We start from the raw sequence: 17,706 nt of genomic DNA, 5'->3' as shown, positions 1-17,706 counted from the left end.
ACTGGAGAAGAAGAAATCCAGGACCCAGGAGGATGGGTCTCCCATTTAGATGTTAATGTGACTGTGGGTGAGGGCAGAAGTTGGAAGCCAGGTTCCAGAGTTTTTCCATCAGTAAGGAGAGGATAGAGCATAGCAACAAGGAAGGATAAAAAGTGGCATGGCTACATACAAAGGAGGATTAATTATCTGAGTGGGGCACTGGGGAGCAAGAGGATAGACCCCAGCTCCTAACCAGGACATAAAGGGACTGTGGGAAAGTGAGCAACCTTCACCTTGAAGTTTAAAGCAAGCAGACTCTGCAAGGGAGAGGATGTCAGGTTTCAGTGAAGCAGGCAGAGCACACACAAGAGGCCCAGAATGTGGAAGAATTGGTCACGGAAGAATGGAATTCCATAAGGCACAGTGGAAACAGGAGACAACGGAGAGCAGTAGAGAACTTCATTAGGTAACGAGAGGTACAACTGGGCCAGCAAACGTGAAAAGTGCGACGTGAGGCACAAAATACTAAGGCAGCAGAAAGCTTCCAGAAAAATTAGGCAAGAATTTCCAGTTTGAGTCCACTGATCCAGTAGGTCATGAGTTCATGTCCTTCTTCCTTTTAGATTTTTTTTCTCTCCCTTTAGATTTCTCCTTTTTTGAAGACATAAAATCCAGGAGGGCTTCCCGACCCCTGTCCTCCTTGGGTTCCCCCACTTTTCCTCTTCTTTCGGTGACTCCCTCGCCCCAGGATTGGGAGCCCCGCCCTGCTCAGGAGAAAGAAGGACGGGGCGGGGCGAACAGAAGTGGGCGTGCCCTTCCGGCCGACGTGCTGCGTAAGGACGCTGCTGGCGTCAGAGGACATCCGGTCCGGTGCCTAGTACCTACAAGCTGTTCCATCCGCCTTCCTCCCGTCTTAGTAGCGTTTTCGCCGGAGTCGTGGTCTAAGAATTGGGTGTGCTGCCGCCGCGCGCCGGCCTCACGCCCTTCCCTGCCCCTCGGCCCCCGGAGTGAGCCCGGCCTCCCCGCGAGGGTGAGCGAGGTCGGCCCGGAGCGCGCGCGAGGGAGGGTGCCCCGCGGGCGGGCGACGGCTGTGGGTTCCCCGAGCCGCGTGGCACCTCCGCCGAGTCTCCTCTGGACGCCCCCTTGACCCTGCTGGGTCCTCGGGCTGCAGGCTTTGCCTCTAGAGCCACACTGACCCCGTGCTTCTTCTCTCGTCCCGTGACGGGCCGTGTCCTGAACTGGGAGCGTCCCTGGAGAGGGCTTTACCTATTTAGAGCTGAGGAAAAGAATTCACTCTTCAGTTTGCGAAACAAGCTGGAGGGGGAAAAATGAGGCTCAACTTTCACAGCGAATTCACCCTTGGGGACGCAGGCGATTCATCCGATGATCACCCTGGGATTATTTTCTAGCTCCTCTGGCCAGGGCAGTACACATTTTTTTTCACCCAGTATGTTTTGTCATTTTAAATACTGGAAGGGTGACTAGCAGCAGCGTTACTCCAAGTAACCACCTCCTAAACCTCTTGGCCTGGTTTGTCCATAATTTTAAGTCTCAGCTAACCACCACTCGGTTTTTGTTTGAACATTCCAAAATAAAAGTTGAAACGCAGAGAATAGGAAAACTTTATGAGTGACCTTAGTATTGTTCCAGGTACAAGCTGGTATATGACTATTGCTGTACTGTAATAAGAAATATAAATTTCGAGATGCTCTTTCTTGGAGCTCTCTCCATGTATCATGGACATGACTTTGGTTTCTTTGGTAAGATTTTTCTTTTTTTTTTGTCTTCAGGGAGGTTGTGTCACCAGTGAAAGGTGAAACCATACTTGGAGGTTTAGAATTTGTAGATCTTGGATACAGCCTTGAAGTCCAAGTCTGTATTTTTAGGGATTTCCACCGTAGGTTTTTGAGAACCACTTTTAGAAAATGCTTTTCAAAAAAATATGTACTTTGAAGAAGATTAAGAAATTTGAGATTCTCTTTCAAAGCAAACACATGAACTCATTCCTGTGTGTCTCTTTATTTGTTGAGTGCTTAATATATGCCAGGCAAGTCTGGGAGGCAAACATTGTCAACAAAGATAGAGCTGGAATCCTCAGGAAGCTTGTGGTCTTCAGATTAGATGAAAAGCCAAATAAAAATGTTATTTCGTGAAAAATCTTGTCTTTCTAAATGTGGTAGTTCTTTCAACTACCTGATGAAAGCCAGTTTTAAAGGTCTTATTTTTATGTGTGTGGTAAACACATACTCTTAAATTTAAACCCTGTTAAAATTACATGCTCGCTGCATGTAGAAGAAGGGCAGCTTTCAGAGAGTCATAGTGACTCCAATGCCTTTAATATCTTTTCTGAGAAGATAGATTGGCTTTATAGTTAATGTCACTTGACTTAGATGTTTTATTTAGGTATTATGTGGGAGAAATTAGACTTACTTTTCAACAAGTCTTGGCAGCATCAGGTCATCTGAATATATAGCTAAAAAAAGTGATATAAACTGGATAAATAATATACTTTTTAATCATTTCTTTCTAATGATGTATCTCTAATATTTTTCCCACTTGGTAAAAGTAATTTTTAAAGAATACTTAACGTCAGAGAAACTTTTTTTCTTCAGTGGGAAAGAAAACCATTTTGGCTGTCAGGATAAATCTGATGTTTACATTTTTTAGAATTGTTTAGGACTACAAATAAGTGCTTTATTTAAAAAGCTATCTATTTTATTTGGGATGATGTGTATTTAATATCTCATAAAGGTTTAAAACACGCTTAACCATCAACATGACAGGGTTGAGTTTTAAATTTAATGAGAATAAGAACATTTCATTCTACTATTCCTTAGTTTCTTTAAACTAGCAAATGTAACAAGACAGTTAAATCTTCACTGTTCTCTTGCATAGAAAGAAGGAGAAATGCCTAAAAAAAAGACTGGTGCCAGGAAGAAGGCAGAGAATCGCCGGGAACGTGAAAAACAACTGAGAGCATTAAGAAGCACTATCGACTTGGCTAAACACCCATGCAATGCTTCAATGGTAACAGTGTTTTTGGATATCAGTTGATAATTGAAAAACCAAAATATACCTGTGTTAAATGCTTGTCCATTGTTGTCATTAACACTGAGCAGTAGTGAATTATGTTTGATTTTGTTATTTATAAAACCTTTCGTATTACCTTGGCTACTGTTGGTGACAAGTAGATATGTATTGAACAAGAATACATATGGGGAACTGTGCGACATTCCAGTTTCTCTACCCTAATATACCTTACTCAGTTTCTCCTATATTTGAGCTTTTTTATCTTATGTCATTACCTCTTCCCTTCCTTTGACCATGTTTGTCTGAGTTGTCCCATGTCTCCCTATTTCCACTCCCTCTCTGCTTATTTTTGTTCTTGCTCCTCTTTCTTTTCCCTTTATTTCATCAACCACATGTGAAATGCTTAGTGTGACTTAATTCCTCAACTGTTTCTTGTGTGTCTGCTCTGTGCCAGGTACTATTTTAGGCACTGTGGGGGATACACAGCTAATGACACAGTCTCTGTTTCCACAGGCTTACAGCTCAGTTATTTTCTGTATTACTTAGTGTTTAAAAATAATAGAAATCCAGCTTAAATAACTTTAGGGAGAAATAGAGTTTATTGAATAAATAATGGACTAACTTTATAGTTAGTTGGGAAGGGAAAAGATATAGCTGGGATGCAGGAACAGCTCGAACCTAGAACAGCTTGTAGTCCTTCCTGTCTTGCTTGTACTTGGTTCCATTTTCTCAGATTGTTTTTTCCCTTTTGTTTGGGTTCATAGCCACTGGGTTCATAGCTTGCATGTCTCACATCATATACTTCTGCTGTCAGTCAGGGAAAGAGCTCTGATAGGTTGGGCATGGATGGGTGCTCATCCCGGGATCAACTAATGTTCATGACTGAGTTGAAGGGACGATGGGCAGCAAGATTATATAGCACAGGTAGGACCATGGGGACTCTTTTCTCTGTGTCAGGGTCATTTCTAGAGAAGAGAAAGAGGGCAGACAAACGAAATGACTCATTCATAAATCCATGCAGCGAGGGCTAGACTTTGGTGAGTGCTTCAGAAAAGGTACAATCAGGACTAAGGTACATGGGACTCAGGTGGTAAAGATGAGTGTGGGGATGGGGTACAGTTCACCGAGGAGGGGGTCGTCACCAGAACTTCCTGGAGGTAAAGATGTGAGGAGGGACTTTTTTGGGAAAAGTGTTAGAATAAGTAAGGCAGGAGAAAGAGAATACAAGACATATTTTGAGAATAGCTGACAAATAGTGACTTGAATCTAAAAAGGAATCTCAAAAACAAAAACAAAAAAACAAAGCATAAATACAAAACAAATACTCATAGACATAGAATACAAACTTGTGGTTGCCAAGGGGGCAGAGGGTGGGAAGGGATAGACAGGATTTCAAAATTGTAGAATAGATAAACAAGATTATACTGTATAGCACAGGGAAATATACACAATATCTTATGGTAGCTCACAGAGGAAAAAATGTGGCAATATATATATGTTCATATATAACTGAAAAATTGTGCTCTACCCTGGAATTTGACACAACATTGTAAAATGATTATAAATCAATAAAAAAAAGTTTAAAAAAAAGAAAGAAAAAAATAAAAAGAATAAAAAGAATAGGCCAGCAAGATTTGAGAAGAGGTTAGAGAACAGATTGTGGAGCACTTTTCATAGCATGTTTAGAATTGTGGATTTTCTATGAGCTTCAGCATACTGTGTTCTCTACTATTTCTTGTGTCCATTCTGTATTATTTATCTGATTCCTTAAGGAAAAAAAAGAAAAACAAAAAAAACCCACCACCACTGTGGTTTTTAGCTGTTTTGTGAAAATGCCACTTCTTCCTCTAGCGTGGCATACTCAAGAGCATGCCTTTGTTACTAATGTTTGTGTAGATGATTGTAGACATGGGTGGAGTTGGAGGGTTTGGGCAAGTGTCACTTAAATTTTAACGTCAGAAGCGGGGTATTTTTTGTAATGCTAGTAAATTTGCAACTTTCAGCCAGTAGAAAAATTCATGTTATGTTTTTATATTTTACAGGAATGTGACAAGTGTCAGAGGTATATTTTTATTTATTTCTTTTTCTTTCTTTATGTAATAATATAGACTGACCTTTTATCTGATGTTGACTGTATTTAAAATTTTTCTTTTTATATGACAAGGCGGCAGAAGAATAGAGCGTTTTGCTATTTTTGTAATTCTGTACAGAAGTTACCAATTTGTGCACAGTGTGGTAAGTATATGATAAGAACACATGCTTTTTCTTTTATCAAACATTTGTTTGGCATTTAATCAGTTTGAGTCCGTGGGTTTATCATTGTCGTTGACAGTAGTGTTATGCCTTGCTACTAATAAAATGACATAAACTATCATCTGGCCTACCAAACAACAATCAAGTCTTGGTTTTGTCTCTTTGATATACTGGAAAATAATTAAGATACAGTTTAGATAAATAATACCACATGTTGTTTTAAAAATTAAAAGATTAGATTTTGGACTAATAACATTTGGTGATCCTGTATTTTTATTTATACTGTCTTAATCTCATTGATATCCTTTGTTTCTGTGTTTTGATTCTCGCTAATATTGCCTGCAGTATGTTAGACCATTAAAAATGATTTTTTTCCACATTTGCTTTGTGCCGTTTTTTATGGTCAGTTGTTTTCTTGTTTGGTTCTTAGTTTATGATTCTTGAGTTTCCTCACATATATTCTCAAGTGAGTGGAATAGAATTCCTAAGCCATTTAACCTAGCCCCAAAGTATAAGTGGAAACTTTTATTCAGAGTAAATGGTTAATCAGAGTAAAAATAAATGGTAGTTCATAGAACAGCAAGATCAGTGTTCCCAAATAGTCTTCCACAGAACACTAGATACTAATAGGTATTTCCGAAAGCAGTGCGTAGGTGTGAAACATGCTGCCTGTCTCGTTCCCTCATTCCTATCTGGGAGAGTTCTGTTACATGTGTGTATGTTAAAAGGTTCTGAAAACCTCCAGTAAAGGAACCTGACTATTTCATTCACTCCAGATTTGCCTCGCAAATGTTTATTTGAACAAGTATGCCTTTCAGTTATGGGATAGTAGTTTCAGATGAAATACAGTTTGGGATATGCTCATTTAAGTGTGTTCATATATGTTAACATTGCAGAAAGTTAGGAAGGCTTAGGGCTATACCCCTGAATATTTCTGGTGTGGTTCTAGCTGAGGTCTGTAGTTAATGAAAAAGAAATACTGGCCTAGATAGACCAGTCATCTGCTGGTTTTTATATCCTTATTTACAAAAACAAAAACAAACCAACTAAACGAATATAGAGTGAGAAAATAGATTGTGGAGAAGACTGAGATAAGTTCTTGCTGGGACCTTCCCCTGTTTTCAGTGTTTGTAGTGATACATATAGACGCATTTGCCACTCGCTGACTCTGGTACTTAGTGTTAGGCATAAAACATGCTGCCTCTCATTTCCAGTTTCTCTTTCTTCCCGTTTTCTGTTGTCTGGCTTTGTTTCTTAGGTAATCAGGTAATGGAATATTGATCCATCTTCCATTTCTTTCATGTTTCACTTTGTGGAATCTGAGATGGGTGATTAATATGTCACCATTAATCCTCCCATAGTTTGTGATAAGTGAATTTCCTGATAGCGTTTCGGGTTGGTAATTTGCTGCTAGATCAGAGCTTTTGTGGTTGGTTGTATTGTAATTTTTAGCTTTATCACTATATTCCTATTTTTTGTGCTCATTTGATCACTATTTGACAATTCTTTTGGAAGAATGTTTACCTGGGGGCTGTGTTTGTAAATTTTTACCTATGGGCAAACAAAAAATGAACCAGATAAGTTGCAGAATTATTATTTGATCTGGTTTGGTTTGAGATGTTCTATGGAAAGAAATAAGCAATACCTTCAAACCAGACTGCCTTTATTGTGAATTATAAAATGTTAAATTCATTTTTAAAGCATAGTTTTTTAAAGTCTGTTTTAATTCATCTGAAAAGTCACAAGATTTTAAACTGCTTTAGTGATCATTAGATTACAAAGCATAGCGTTCAATTTCTGATTTTAGTACAAATATGAATTAGCATATAAATTCCTCATCTCAAAAGGTCTGACTCAGGTAATGAAATCTCAGGTATATTCATTATCTTTTTTAAATTATGTAAGCAGTAAACAGTGCTGATCTATTTATTTTTAATAAATAGGAACTTGGGCTAGGTAAAAAGGAATTAGTGAATACTTGTGTGTACTACTCTGCAAGGCTAACAGTGAACATTTGTTTCTTTGCTAGGGAAAACAAAGTGCATGATGAAGTCTTCAGACTGTGTCATAAAGCATGCTGGTGTCTACAGCACTGGCCTTGCAATGGTGGTAAGCTTCATATCACTATCTTTTAGATTAGTAGGTCTCTAAGGATAAGGAAAAGTCTTTGACCAATGTGTAGTCATTTTTTTCTAAATAGCACTGCTTTGTTCCTTGGTTCAGTTAGTCTGGAGTTATCTGGATTATATATGGCATGTTTTTGTGTGCTTTTCCACTTCCTATCCACCTGTTTTTTACTGCTTCCTTCTTTCTTATTGGGAAATGTACAAGGAATGGAAATTCATTTCATGTTGATCTAAGCAATTTGTTTGTCAGTGATACCTTTGTAATGTGTCTTAGACTTCACAAAATATTATTTACTATACTGAAAGCCCTGCTTAACTAAGTTTCAGGCTTTTGGTTAAATAAGCAACCTACTTTCAAAAGAACCTAGGATTAATTGGTTTTGTAAAGCTTTATGTTTCAAAAAAGAATACAGAGTTAACACGGAAATAATGCTCTTCATTACGCGTAGTTACATGTAGTTCATTACATGTAGTATCTCTTCATTACATGTAGAATTTTCAAAGGAAATTCATTGTTTGAAAAATAGAAACAGTTTCATTGTGTGATGCATTTTGCTTTCTTTTTCACTAAAAATAGTTTCCTTTTTGACCAGTTTTACTGTATTCTATTGTGTGAATTTATGCTCGGGTCCAAATGTCCATGAGTAACATAATATTTATAGTAGAATGTTTATAATAATTTCCCAAGAACATGTAGTTTTCCATCATAAGGCAGACCTTTATATTTTTCTTATCTTACAGAAGCAAAAGCTAGAATGATTCATAATCATCTTGTGAATTCTTCTTTCTTTATCTTCTTTATAGGATTGTCATTGTTATTATCTTTATTCAAAAGCCATTATACTCTTCCTTGGTAGCTTCCTTATGTCTAGATTTATCAGATTACTTTTTTTTAATTCAATGGGTTGTATGAGTATGAATGATTTCTTACATGAAGAATACAGTTAAGTAGAATCATGCATCATTCATTAGCTGTACATTCTAGAAAAGTGATTTTTCTGGCCATCTTCTATTTGCCGATTGAGATTCCTCTCCCTTCACTATCCACCATGTTTTCCCCTGGGAGCCTAACCAGTGTGTGGGGACTGGATCAATTGCTTTCTTACTTAATGGCTTCTTTTAGGTTCAGCCCATAGAGGACTCTGGCAAGAGACCTGACGATGGGAGGAAATGATGAGCTCTGTGTTAATCCTCCCAGCTTACTCCCTACCAGGTTGTCCCGGTTTGGACGTGGATTTGCCACCAGGTCCTCTCTGTATGACCAAGTAGTCCTCTCCATACGATTCTCTCTTGGGGTTCTGCACCTCCCTCCCTCCCCTACCTTGTCTCTTCAGGCCTAGGTGTGGTATCTCCCATCATCCCTTGATGTTTCTTCTAAGCCCTTCCCTGTGCTTTGTAAATTATCTTTTTTTTAAACTCTCCTGGATTAACCTCATTTAGTGTATCATCTCTTTATTGCTAGAACCCTGAATAATCCAGAAGATATATTTGAGGATTTACTATCTCACTGGTAATCTATTTTTTTAAGCCCCAAGACATTCTTCCTGTTTGTCTTTTACCACTTTTGTTACAGAGCCTTGAGTAGTAGAACACTGAATTGAGGTTCAGGAAACCTGGATGTAAATCACAGCTTGGTGCTAACATAGTTCTGGAACTTGGACTTAGTGTCAGGCCCCTATTCTTCCTCACCTGTAAAGGAAAGACTGTCCGGTCCCATCTCCTTAAGATTTTTTCTAGCTCTTAGTGTTCTGTAGATGTCATTGTGTTCCTGAAAGGTATAGCCTTAAAGTCTTACCTTGATTGAGAATTGGAGAATCTTACCCTGTCATTTAGTTCCATAAATATTTTGCTTTAGTTTTTTCCACAAAGAAATGCAATAATGATTTAAACCATAAGTTGCCTTAAAAAAGGATGCTGGCAGAACTTTAATATTTTCTTTCCATTCTAGAAAAGCTATATGATTATTTTATAAATTACACAGATAAGAAGGAATTTTTTAAAGTCAGAATTTAGTATGTGAAAAAATTCAGTCTAGTTACCAGAATTGCTATAGTCAGGAATGCTTCAACTGTGGACTCCAGACTTTATTTGATTTAAAATTCAGTTTGAGAGCAATACTGTCAGCTCTTTGATTTACTTTAATGATTAATATTAGGGTAAGTGTATAGTTTCCCCTCTGCTTTATTTTTTGATTTATAGCTTAGATTTGTATAATGTAAATAGCTTTTGGTGAAGTAGTTTGATTTTCAGGGAATTCTTTAATTTTGGTTTTAGAATTTAGTTTTAGTACATTTTCTTTAATAAAGCCACTCACTATCACTGAAGGTTGGTAAATGGCTAAATGTATATAATTCTGATGGTTCCAGTTACTTAAACAATGGTCGCAGCCAGTCAAGTGTCAGAGATTAATTTTTCGTGTTTCTCGGTTGCAGGGTGCAATATGTGACTTCTGTGAAGCTTGGGTATGTCATGGTAGGAAATGTCTCAGTACACATGCCTGCGCCTGCCCGCTTACTGATGCTGAGTGTGTGGAATGTGAACGGGGTGTCTGGGACCACGGTGAGTACGTACAAACAGCGAACTTCCTAGAGGTGTAGACTGACTTTGAAACATTCTGGATGCTCTTCTTAAGATATTTTTCAGAATACTGTCAATCCTAAGTACTGGCACTGTTTTGATTGTCAATTTAGTTGGAAGAGGGATTTGTACCAGTAGTAATAGGCAATGGTACGATTATTTACCTATGCAGGTAGGAGGAGAGTTACAGGAAAGTAAGTATCTCTGAGCATTATGAGTATGATCTGAGTAGCTAGGGCACAGTGGGAGTTTACTCTTTTATGGTTTAATTTGTCAGTTTTATTTTAAGCCTTTATCTGAACAAAAAACTGCTGTACCATTTTGACATAAATCTAAAATAATTTGCTATCTTTTCTGAGGAGTTTTATAGGTATGAGTTTTTAAAATTAAACTTTATCATATTTACATTTATGGGTTTTATTCTTTAATCCAATAGGAGGCAGAATTTTCAGTTGTTCTTTTTGCCATAACTTTCTCTGTGAAGATGATCAGTTTGAACATCAAGCCAGCTGCCAGGTTTTAGAGGCGGAAACATTTAAATGTAAGTTTTTATATATTAGATGTTCTTTATACCCAAGATTCTTAACAATGTAAGTGTTAAACTTAATGAGAAAGGAATCTAGTTTTTCATGTAGCCTCTTATGGATTGTAATTTAATTTAATACATTTTCTGTTTCTAGAAAAAATTCAGAACACATAGTCCTTTTTTTTTCCAATAGGGGTACCAGTGGCCTTTTGGTTGGGTCAGTTCTTCCTTTTGTGGGATTGATCGGGCATTGCAGGACTTGTAGCAGTCTTGATCCTGAATGCTAACTGTCATTTTCATCTCCCAGTTATTATAACAAGTAACCACCCTCCTCCCCTACCTCATTTCCTAATGTCCCCTGGTAAGTGGTATACCCCTAGTTTGTTCCTGCTTATTGGGTTCGGTGACTCTTAGGCAGGAGTGTGCATCAGAAACACATCTGGGGTTTTTTTAAAAATATAGGTGCCCAAGCCTTACCCCTGGGGATTGTTTTTAAGTTTGTGGTGGATGCCCAGTATCTTATTTAACTTGTGCATATAATTCTCATGTATAGTCCAGTTTGAGAACTAGTGTTACTGATTGGTGATGGTTTCATCTTTACAGATAGATTGCATTTTATTTCTACTCTGTTAATCTCTCAAAAGGTCAAGTTTTTGATTTAAGTATTACTTGAATCCTGCTTATTGACTGTATATTTTTGGGCAAATGGCCGAATCTTTCGTTATATATTAAATGAAGATGCTAATTTTTCAGAGTTCATTGAGATGAGAATTCATGTGAAGCGTAAGTATGGTACCTGGCACTTAGAAAGCCCTTATTAAGTAGTAGATAACATTTCAGGAAAGACTGAAATTCTAAGTTCACTTCCTTGAATTTGATTCTTGTTCTGATACAAAATCCCTATACTTATCTATAGAGTTGCTAAGTCATCAGTCTAAGACACACACACGCACACACACACCACGTTAATTCTTGCAGTATTTGTAAAGAATATCTCAAAGATTAAAGGAACATCTCAAAGTATTAAGCATTTTTGAGCTGTTCTTGGGCTTCTGCAGAATGTATAATATAAAAATTGGGCTACTTTATTTGGGGCTTGAGAGCTTTGTGTATTTTATAGCATTTAAACCCCAAAGACAGGCAACTGTGAGTTTAAGGCTATAATTCCATCAAGAAGTTTTTAGTGATTCAGTAAAAGACAAAGGAAAATAAAGACACTGAATAATTGAAAGGATTTTAAGATCAATCTATTAACCATGTCTTTGATACCTCATATTAAAGTCACTCTCATTGCACATAAACAGGTTTCCTTGGCTTACTATAATTTATCCTCTTTACTTTTTTTCCATTGCTTTGTTTTTTCTTTGCCATTCTTCCTTTACTAGTTACCATTCACTGTTTGAAATATTTTCTCTGAAATACTGTCCTAATCATACATTTAAGCCCCAAATAATTGGTCACATCTCATCATTTTTGGATTTGACCTTACAACTATGAATTGGAAGATTCAGAAATTCTTTAAAATACTTATTTACCTGCATAACTGGTGAGAAGGATGTTTTGAGGGGGAAAAAACCACGTGTGTTCTCCGCCTTTATTTTTTTTAATAATTAAAATGGCCGGGGGGCTTCGAATTTAAATGGCTTATTGTCAGCCAGCTTTGGTGTATCCCAGCCTGCTTTCTTTTAAAATACTCTGAAGATATAAAATAGATACAAAAAGAAAACCAGGAATGTCACACTATTTTGTAGAATCTGGGAGAAGTGCATTTTTTAATGTAAGTTCAAGATTTTAACTCTTGGGGAGAAAAATTACAGGGCAGTGAACTGGAGAGTCTGTGTGTGGGATTGAGGTATTTAGGGGAGGAAGACCTGCAGGGCCACATTTCATCCTAGTGGTTTGGGTTCCCAGAGGTAAAGGTAAGGGTGTGATAGAACACGAATTTCTTGGGTTCCCAGAGGTAAAGGTAAGCGTGTGATAGACAACGAATCTTGGGTTCCCAGAGGTAAAGGTAACGGTGTGATAGACAGCGAATTTCTTAGGACTGTGTCTTTGTGGCACATCAAAGATTCAGGTGGTGGGAATGGGGAAAGATTCTATATTAGAAATGCCTGGTGCCCACGGAGAAATTGGATCGGGTGCTTTGTACTTTCAGTATGTGTTCTGGTTCTGTATTTGAAAGAGACTTGACTTACAGCATTTTGATTATATTTATCCTTTTTTTGACTGAATGAAGAATGAACCTAAGAACTCTTGGGCATATCTTCAAGTAGATATGACTGAGATTGCAGGTTTTTTCCCCCACCATTGTGAAATAATATAGTTATTATTGGAATAATTTGGTATACTTACATATGCCTAACATATAGTAAGTACTTGGTTGATTTTTACTTTTATTATTAGCATATAGGACCAGTAATACAACTGTGTCTGAATTAGTGGTGTTATTGTGGAAGAATGCAGGATAGCTGGACAGAAGCAATAATAATACACATAATTGAGAACATTCTGAGTTAAAAAAAAATTTCCTGTTCAGATTGAAAAAGCTCCCCATGAACCAGGCAGACTTATATAAAAGAATCCCCAAGTTAGAAACATCTAGTCAGATATTTGAATTATAAAGATAGATATCCTTTTGTTTATTTTTTTAAGACCTCTAAGTAGACTGAAAGTTAATAGTTTATATTCAGACTTTACCAGAGTAAGGTTCAGTTTATTTTCTCTTTCCTGTAACTCTCCAGTTATTTTTGTCTTCCGTACTTTGGTATATTCAGTTGTGCCAGATGTTTTGGTGTTTCCAAAATATTTGCTAAATACTTAAGTTTAGATTTTTTTTTCTCATTAATTGTAGATAATGACCAAAATTAATGTGTCTCACTGACTAAAAGAGAGATAAAACATTTTGGGATTTTTTTTCCATCTGTTTTACTGCCACTTGAACATTATTTTCTGTGTGTAGTCATGCTTTTCCACATGAAGGATTCTGTTCTCTTATCAAAAGTTTGCAAAAAGAAAGGCAATAGTGTACACCACCAGGAGAGAATATATATTAATGGGGACAATTACTCTTTTAAAAATTTAACCATTATATCAGTAGGGGAATAGTCCAGCCAGTGTCATGGAAAAAATATGTTTTGCCATTTCAGTTTTCTAAATGTAATTAATGAAGTTTGCCGTCTCCTAGGTTTGGAGTAATAGAAGGAGATTGGAGGATAATGAGAGCTGTGGAAGTGAAAGAATGCTGGGCATGTGCAGTTGCTGGTTCCCTTCCATCTGGCTGGGGAGTCCATCTCATTTTATGTCTCTTCTAGGTTATGAGACAGAAAAAAATGTTGATAATTGATAGTTTCATTCCCAGTTTGAATCTGGATATTATGTACTTTCCCCACAGGTGTTTCATGTAATCGGCTTGGTCAGCATTCCTGTCTCCGTTGTAAGGTATACTCTTGTATTTTTTATTTTGAGGTTGATTTTAATCCCCATAGTCATCCATCAGCCCTTGGATTACATATCTATAATCAATCTACAAAGGTCTTAAACGTTATATAGTTTAATTCTTTTATTTTATAGATTGTGGAATTGAAAGCTTAGAGACTTTCCAAAAAGCATCCAGTTGGCTTGTCTCAGAGTTGACACTAATGCACATGTTTTCTGAATCTTAGTGTTCTTATACCTCAGATTTATGGAGAACATTTGACCAAAATGATGGGAGTACATTTTAATTAATATCAACATGCACTTGCTTCAGAGAGTTTGAATAAAGTGAAGATTTCCATAATGTTCTGTTTCCTTAGACCTTGTCTTGAGCACTTCCATTTGTCAAAGATCACTAAACAGGTGCAGCTGATTGACTTCCTCTCAGAAACATTTCTTTGGTTCTTTCTTATATTCCTAACTCTCTCTTATTCTCTCCCAGCTCTTCTCCAATTTTGTCTATGCTGTTTCCTCTGCCTTAGATCACTCACCCGTCTTTGCTTACCCTGCTGCACCCCGTTCTCCTTCAGATCTCAGCTAAGACTTCATGTCTCCCAGCAAGCCTTTCCTGAATCCGTGTCTGATTTAGCTCCTCTGCGCTTCCCTTTCAGTGTCTGGTGTCGTGTAGCTGCCTCTCTACTTGTCTGTGTCCCCAGATAGACTCTGGACTCTGTGTGGGTAGAGAAGCTGCTTACCATTATGTCATCAGAGGCTTTGTGAATACTCAGATTTATGAATAAATGTGTCTCACATCATATCTTGTGTATACTCTCTGCCCTGTGTTAGTCCATAGTTCACAAGAGTCCTGGTAAAGACCATTTCCCAATCGGGAGTGTGACCAATCACAACAGAACTCTTAATCTCGGCTCTAACAAAAGTCTATCTTTATGTTTAAATTTCCTTGAAATACTGAGTGATGTCTTCATAGATTTTTTGATGAATTACTTATTGCTTGTTTTTATTTCTTCTATATAGGCTTGTTTCTGTGATGATCATACAAGGAGCAAAGTGTTTAAGCAAGAGAAAGGAAAACAGCCTCCCTGCCCTAAATGTGGACATGAGACTCAGGAAACTAAGGATCTTAGCATGTCAAGTAAGGCTCTTCTTAAAATACCACTGGAGTGATTTTGCTTTCATGCTTGAACAAGATTTGTCTTTTTTTTTTCCTCTTTATATATATATATATAAATTTTTTTTTTGCCTTTTCTTCATATTTAAAAAGATGAATGTATTCTTTTAAGCAAATGGAATTTTGTAGCCTTGAAAATCTGAGGGTAAAATTTCTCAATTTAACTTAAGAAATACAGTATCAGTCACTTTGATATTTAGCATTTGCTTCAGTTAATGACATAGTGAATACTGAAATTTAAGACCAAAAAGAATGATTTTTCTGTTTTTGCTGAGGCTTCCTTGTTAAATAATTGAGTAGTAATAAATCCTTAATATTCAAGTGCTGGTAATCTTCAACGCTTGGAAGTTGGAATTCATATTCTTAGGTGTGTGGAATTTGAGCAGAGATGCTTATTATGTTATACGTCACTACTGTAGGAAATTGTTTTATGGTTTTTATGTAACTTTTCTGTGAAGGAATGAGACTACTACAAAAATGCTTGCAGTAATGCAACTCACAGTTTTGTTAAAGAGAATTTGACTCTTTACCAGTCATATCAGGATGGAACCATAATTCTAAATGACTCTGATGGTACTTTGTTTAATCAAAGATACACAATGGGGTGAGACGTAATTTTCTTGCACTAAACTTTGTGTTGCTGCTAAGGCAGAAGAGGAAGTGAAAGGCTTTGTCTTTTAGGACATCTGAATTACAAAATAGTTCTCTTAAGAAAACGTAATGACATATGAAATCAACTCCTCTGTGATTTGAAAATAAACTTTTAATCAAGCAAAGGGCATTTTAGTTTTTAACACAGCTGATTTAACTTAGGTATGGAGAGTGCTGCTATTCTTTTATTGTTTTCCAACTTTTTCTAGATTTAATGAAATGACACTGTCATCTTTATCATTTATTGTATATGATGTGTATTTAGATTCTGAGTAGGATAGAACTGACTGTTATTTCTAAAATCTCCTATCTTTCCAATTAGATATCAAGTGAGGAAATAAGGAAAATGTGACGTTTTCATTTGAGGGTAAAAAGAACCAGTGAGGTTCACGTAACGTTCTCTGTTGTAGAGGAAAATGAGGATGTAGAGGGTTGGAACTAACTGAGTGCCATGTCCACATCTATTTTTGTAGCACGCTCCCTGAAATTTGGCAGGCAGACTGGAGGTGAAGAGGGAGATGGAGCTTCTGGGTATGACGCCTATTGGAAGAACCTTGCGTCTGAGAAGTATGGTGATACCAGCTACCACGATGAGGAGGAAGATGAGGATGAAGCAGAGGACGATGAAGAGGAAGAAGATGAAGGGGGGAAAGATTCAGATGCTGAGACGTCAGATTTGTTTACTAACTTGAATTTAGGAAGGACCTATGCCAGTGGCTATGCTCACTATGAGGAACAAGAGAACTAGAAGAGCTGCTTGCCTGCTGGTGACCTTGTCTGAGAGGAGTTGGAACGTGTGTGCTTGGTGAGTCATGTGTAGATGTTCAAAAGTATGTACTGTCACTTAGTCACACTTACTGGGGCAAGGAGTAGGGCATAGCATTTTTATAGGAACTGATAGTCAGGCTTCTAGCATAAGAAAAATGAGTTTTAAATGCAAGATATTTATTGATCCAAGCAACTGAAGTATCATAGATTAGATTTTTACTGATTTCAGTAATCTAGTAGGTTTGCCGATTAAATACATATACAGGATAAAGGACTAGGATGGTAATATATTTGTTGGAAATTAAATTGCTGTTTTTATTAAAAACACTGCTTATAAAATCATTTTGTCTGATTTTGTAAAATGTAATGGGTAAAATGAATTGTTATATTTTTCCTTGTTTGTCCACAGGCTATAAGTCAGATGCTGTATACTAAATTTTCATTAAATGTTCATGTTACCTTAGGTAGCTATACATGTTTTAGCAACTGACTCATTGATCTCTTTCTTCACAGTGTATGTCCTGAACAGTACTTGTTATTAATGTCTAAATGTATAGACAGAGGTGACTATTTTTCAGAGACGCAATCAGTATTATTACACAGATGTTTTACCCAGGAAATTTCATTTCTCTTTGAATAAATCTAGTATTTCACTTACATATTTTTGATATTTAATTTCTTGTTCTTAGTATTTTAAACCTGCTTTGGAAAGCATCCAGTATTTTTGTACAACTGTTTCATTTTTTGTCTAATGTGTGAAATAGGTAGCAGAGATGACTAGCGTGGTAGACACAGAGTGATGCAGCCGGGCTTGTCATTCCTGGGGGGTGGAGAGCGTTGCTGGCACAAGTTCTAGTGGCCACACTTTACACTGACAGTGAATTGATGGTTTGTTAGAAAGGAAGGCATCATCAGACCGGCTGGCATTTGAGAAGTATGGGGAGGACTGTAGCCGGGAGGGTAACAGGATTGGATGGCTGTTGCTAAGCCATCATTATTCCGTAGAAACATAATGAACAGCTGAGGGCAGTAACAGGCATTAGGAAGCCAGGTGTGGAAGCCAGAGGCCTCTAGACGCGTTTGGAAAAGCCTTCATCTCTTGTGGCAGGAGAGCCAAGAAAATGAAGGACCAGGCCCAGGACTTAATAGTCTGAGTGGATAACCTTCAAAGACAGTTGCCAATCAAGGCAGGT

The 17,706-nt window shown here is 37.3% G+C and overlaps 1 protein-coding gene across 3 annotated transcripts; it reads left to right on the top strand.

Moving 5' to 3' along the window:
- The first annotated feature begins 829 nt into the window (after positions 1-829).
- ZNF330 (zinc finger protein 330) lies at positions 830-17,170 on the top strand. Of its 3 annotated transcripts, none has more exons than XM_072976563.1 (10): positions 830-1,009; positions 2,879-3,006; positions 5,052-5,071; positions 5,174-5,244; positions 7,292-7,371; positions 9,821-9,947; positions 10,402-10,506; positions 13,883-13,929; positions 14,941-15,058; positions 16,219-17,170. In XM_072976563.1, exons 2-10 carry the CDS (start codon positions 2,887-2,889, stop codon positions 16,491-16,493), a joined length of 963 nt encoding a protein of 320 aa, XP_072832664.1. In that variant the 5' UTR covers positions 830-1,009; positions 2,879-2,886; the 3' UTR covers positions 16,494-17,170. The 3 variants fall into 3 exon arrangements, with proteins under 3 accessions (XP_072832664.1, XP_006216290.1, XP_031548122.1); XM_006216228.4 differs by having other exon boundaries at positions 2,875-3,006; XM_031692262.2 differs by having other exon boundaries at positions 830-1,018; positions 2,875-3,006.
- The last annotated feature ends 536 nt before the right edge of the window (positions 17,171-17,706 follow it).

Source organism: Vicugna pacos, chromosome 2 (assembly GCF_048564905.1).
Source record: "Vicugna pacos chromosome 2, VicPac4, whole genome shotgun sequence".
NCBI lineage: Eukaryota > Metazoa > Chordata > Mammalia > Artiodactyla > Camelidae > Vicugna > Vicugna pacos.
The sequence above is the reverse complement of the archived record's forward strand: the minus strand, read 5'-3'. Positions and strand labels throughout refer to the sequence as shown.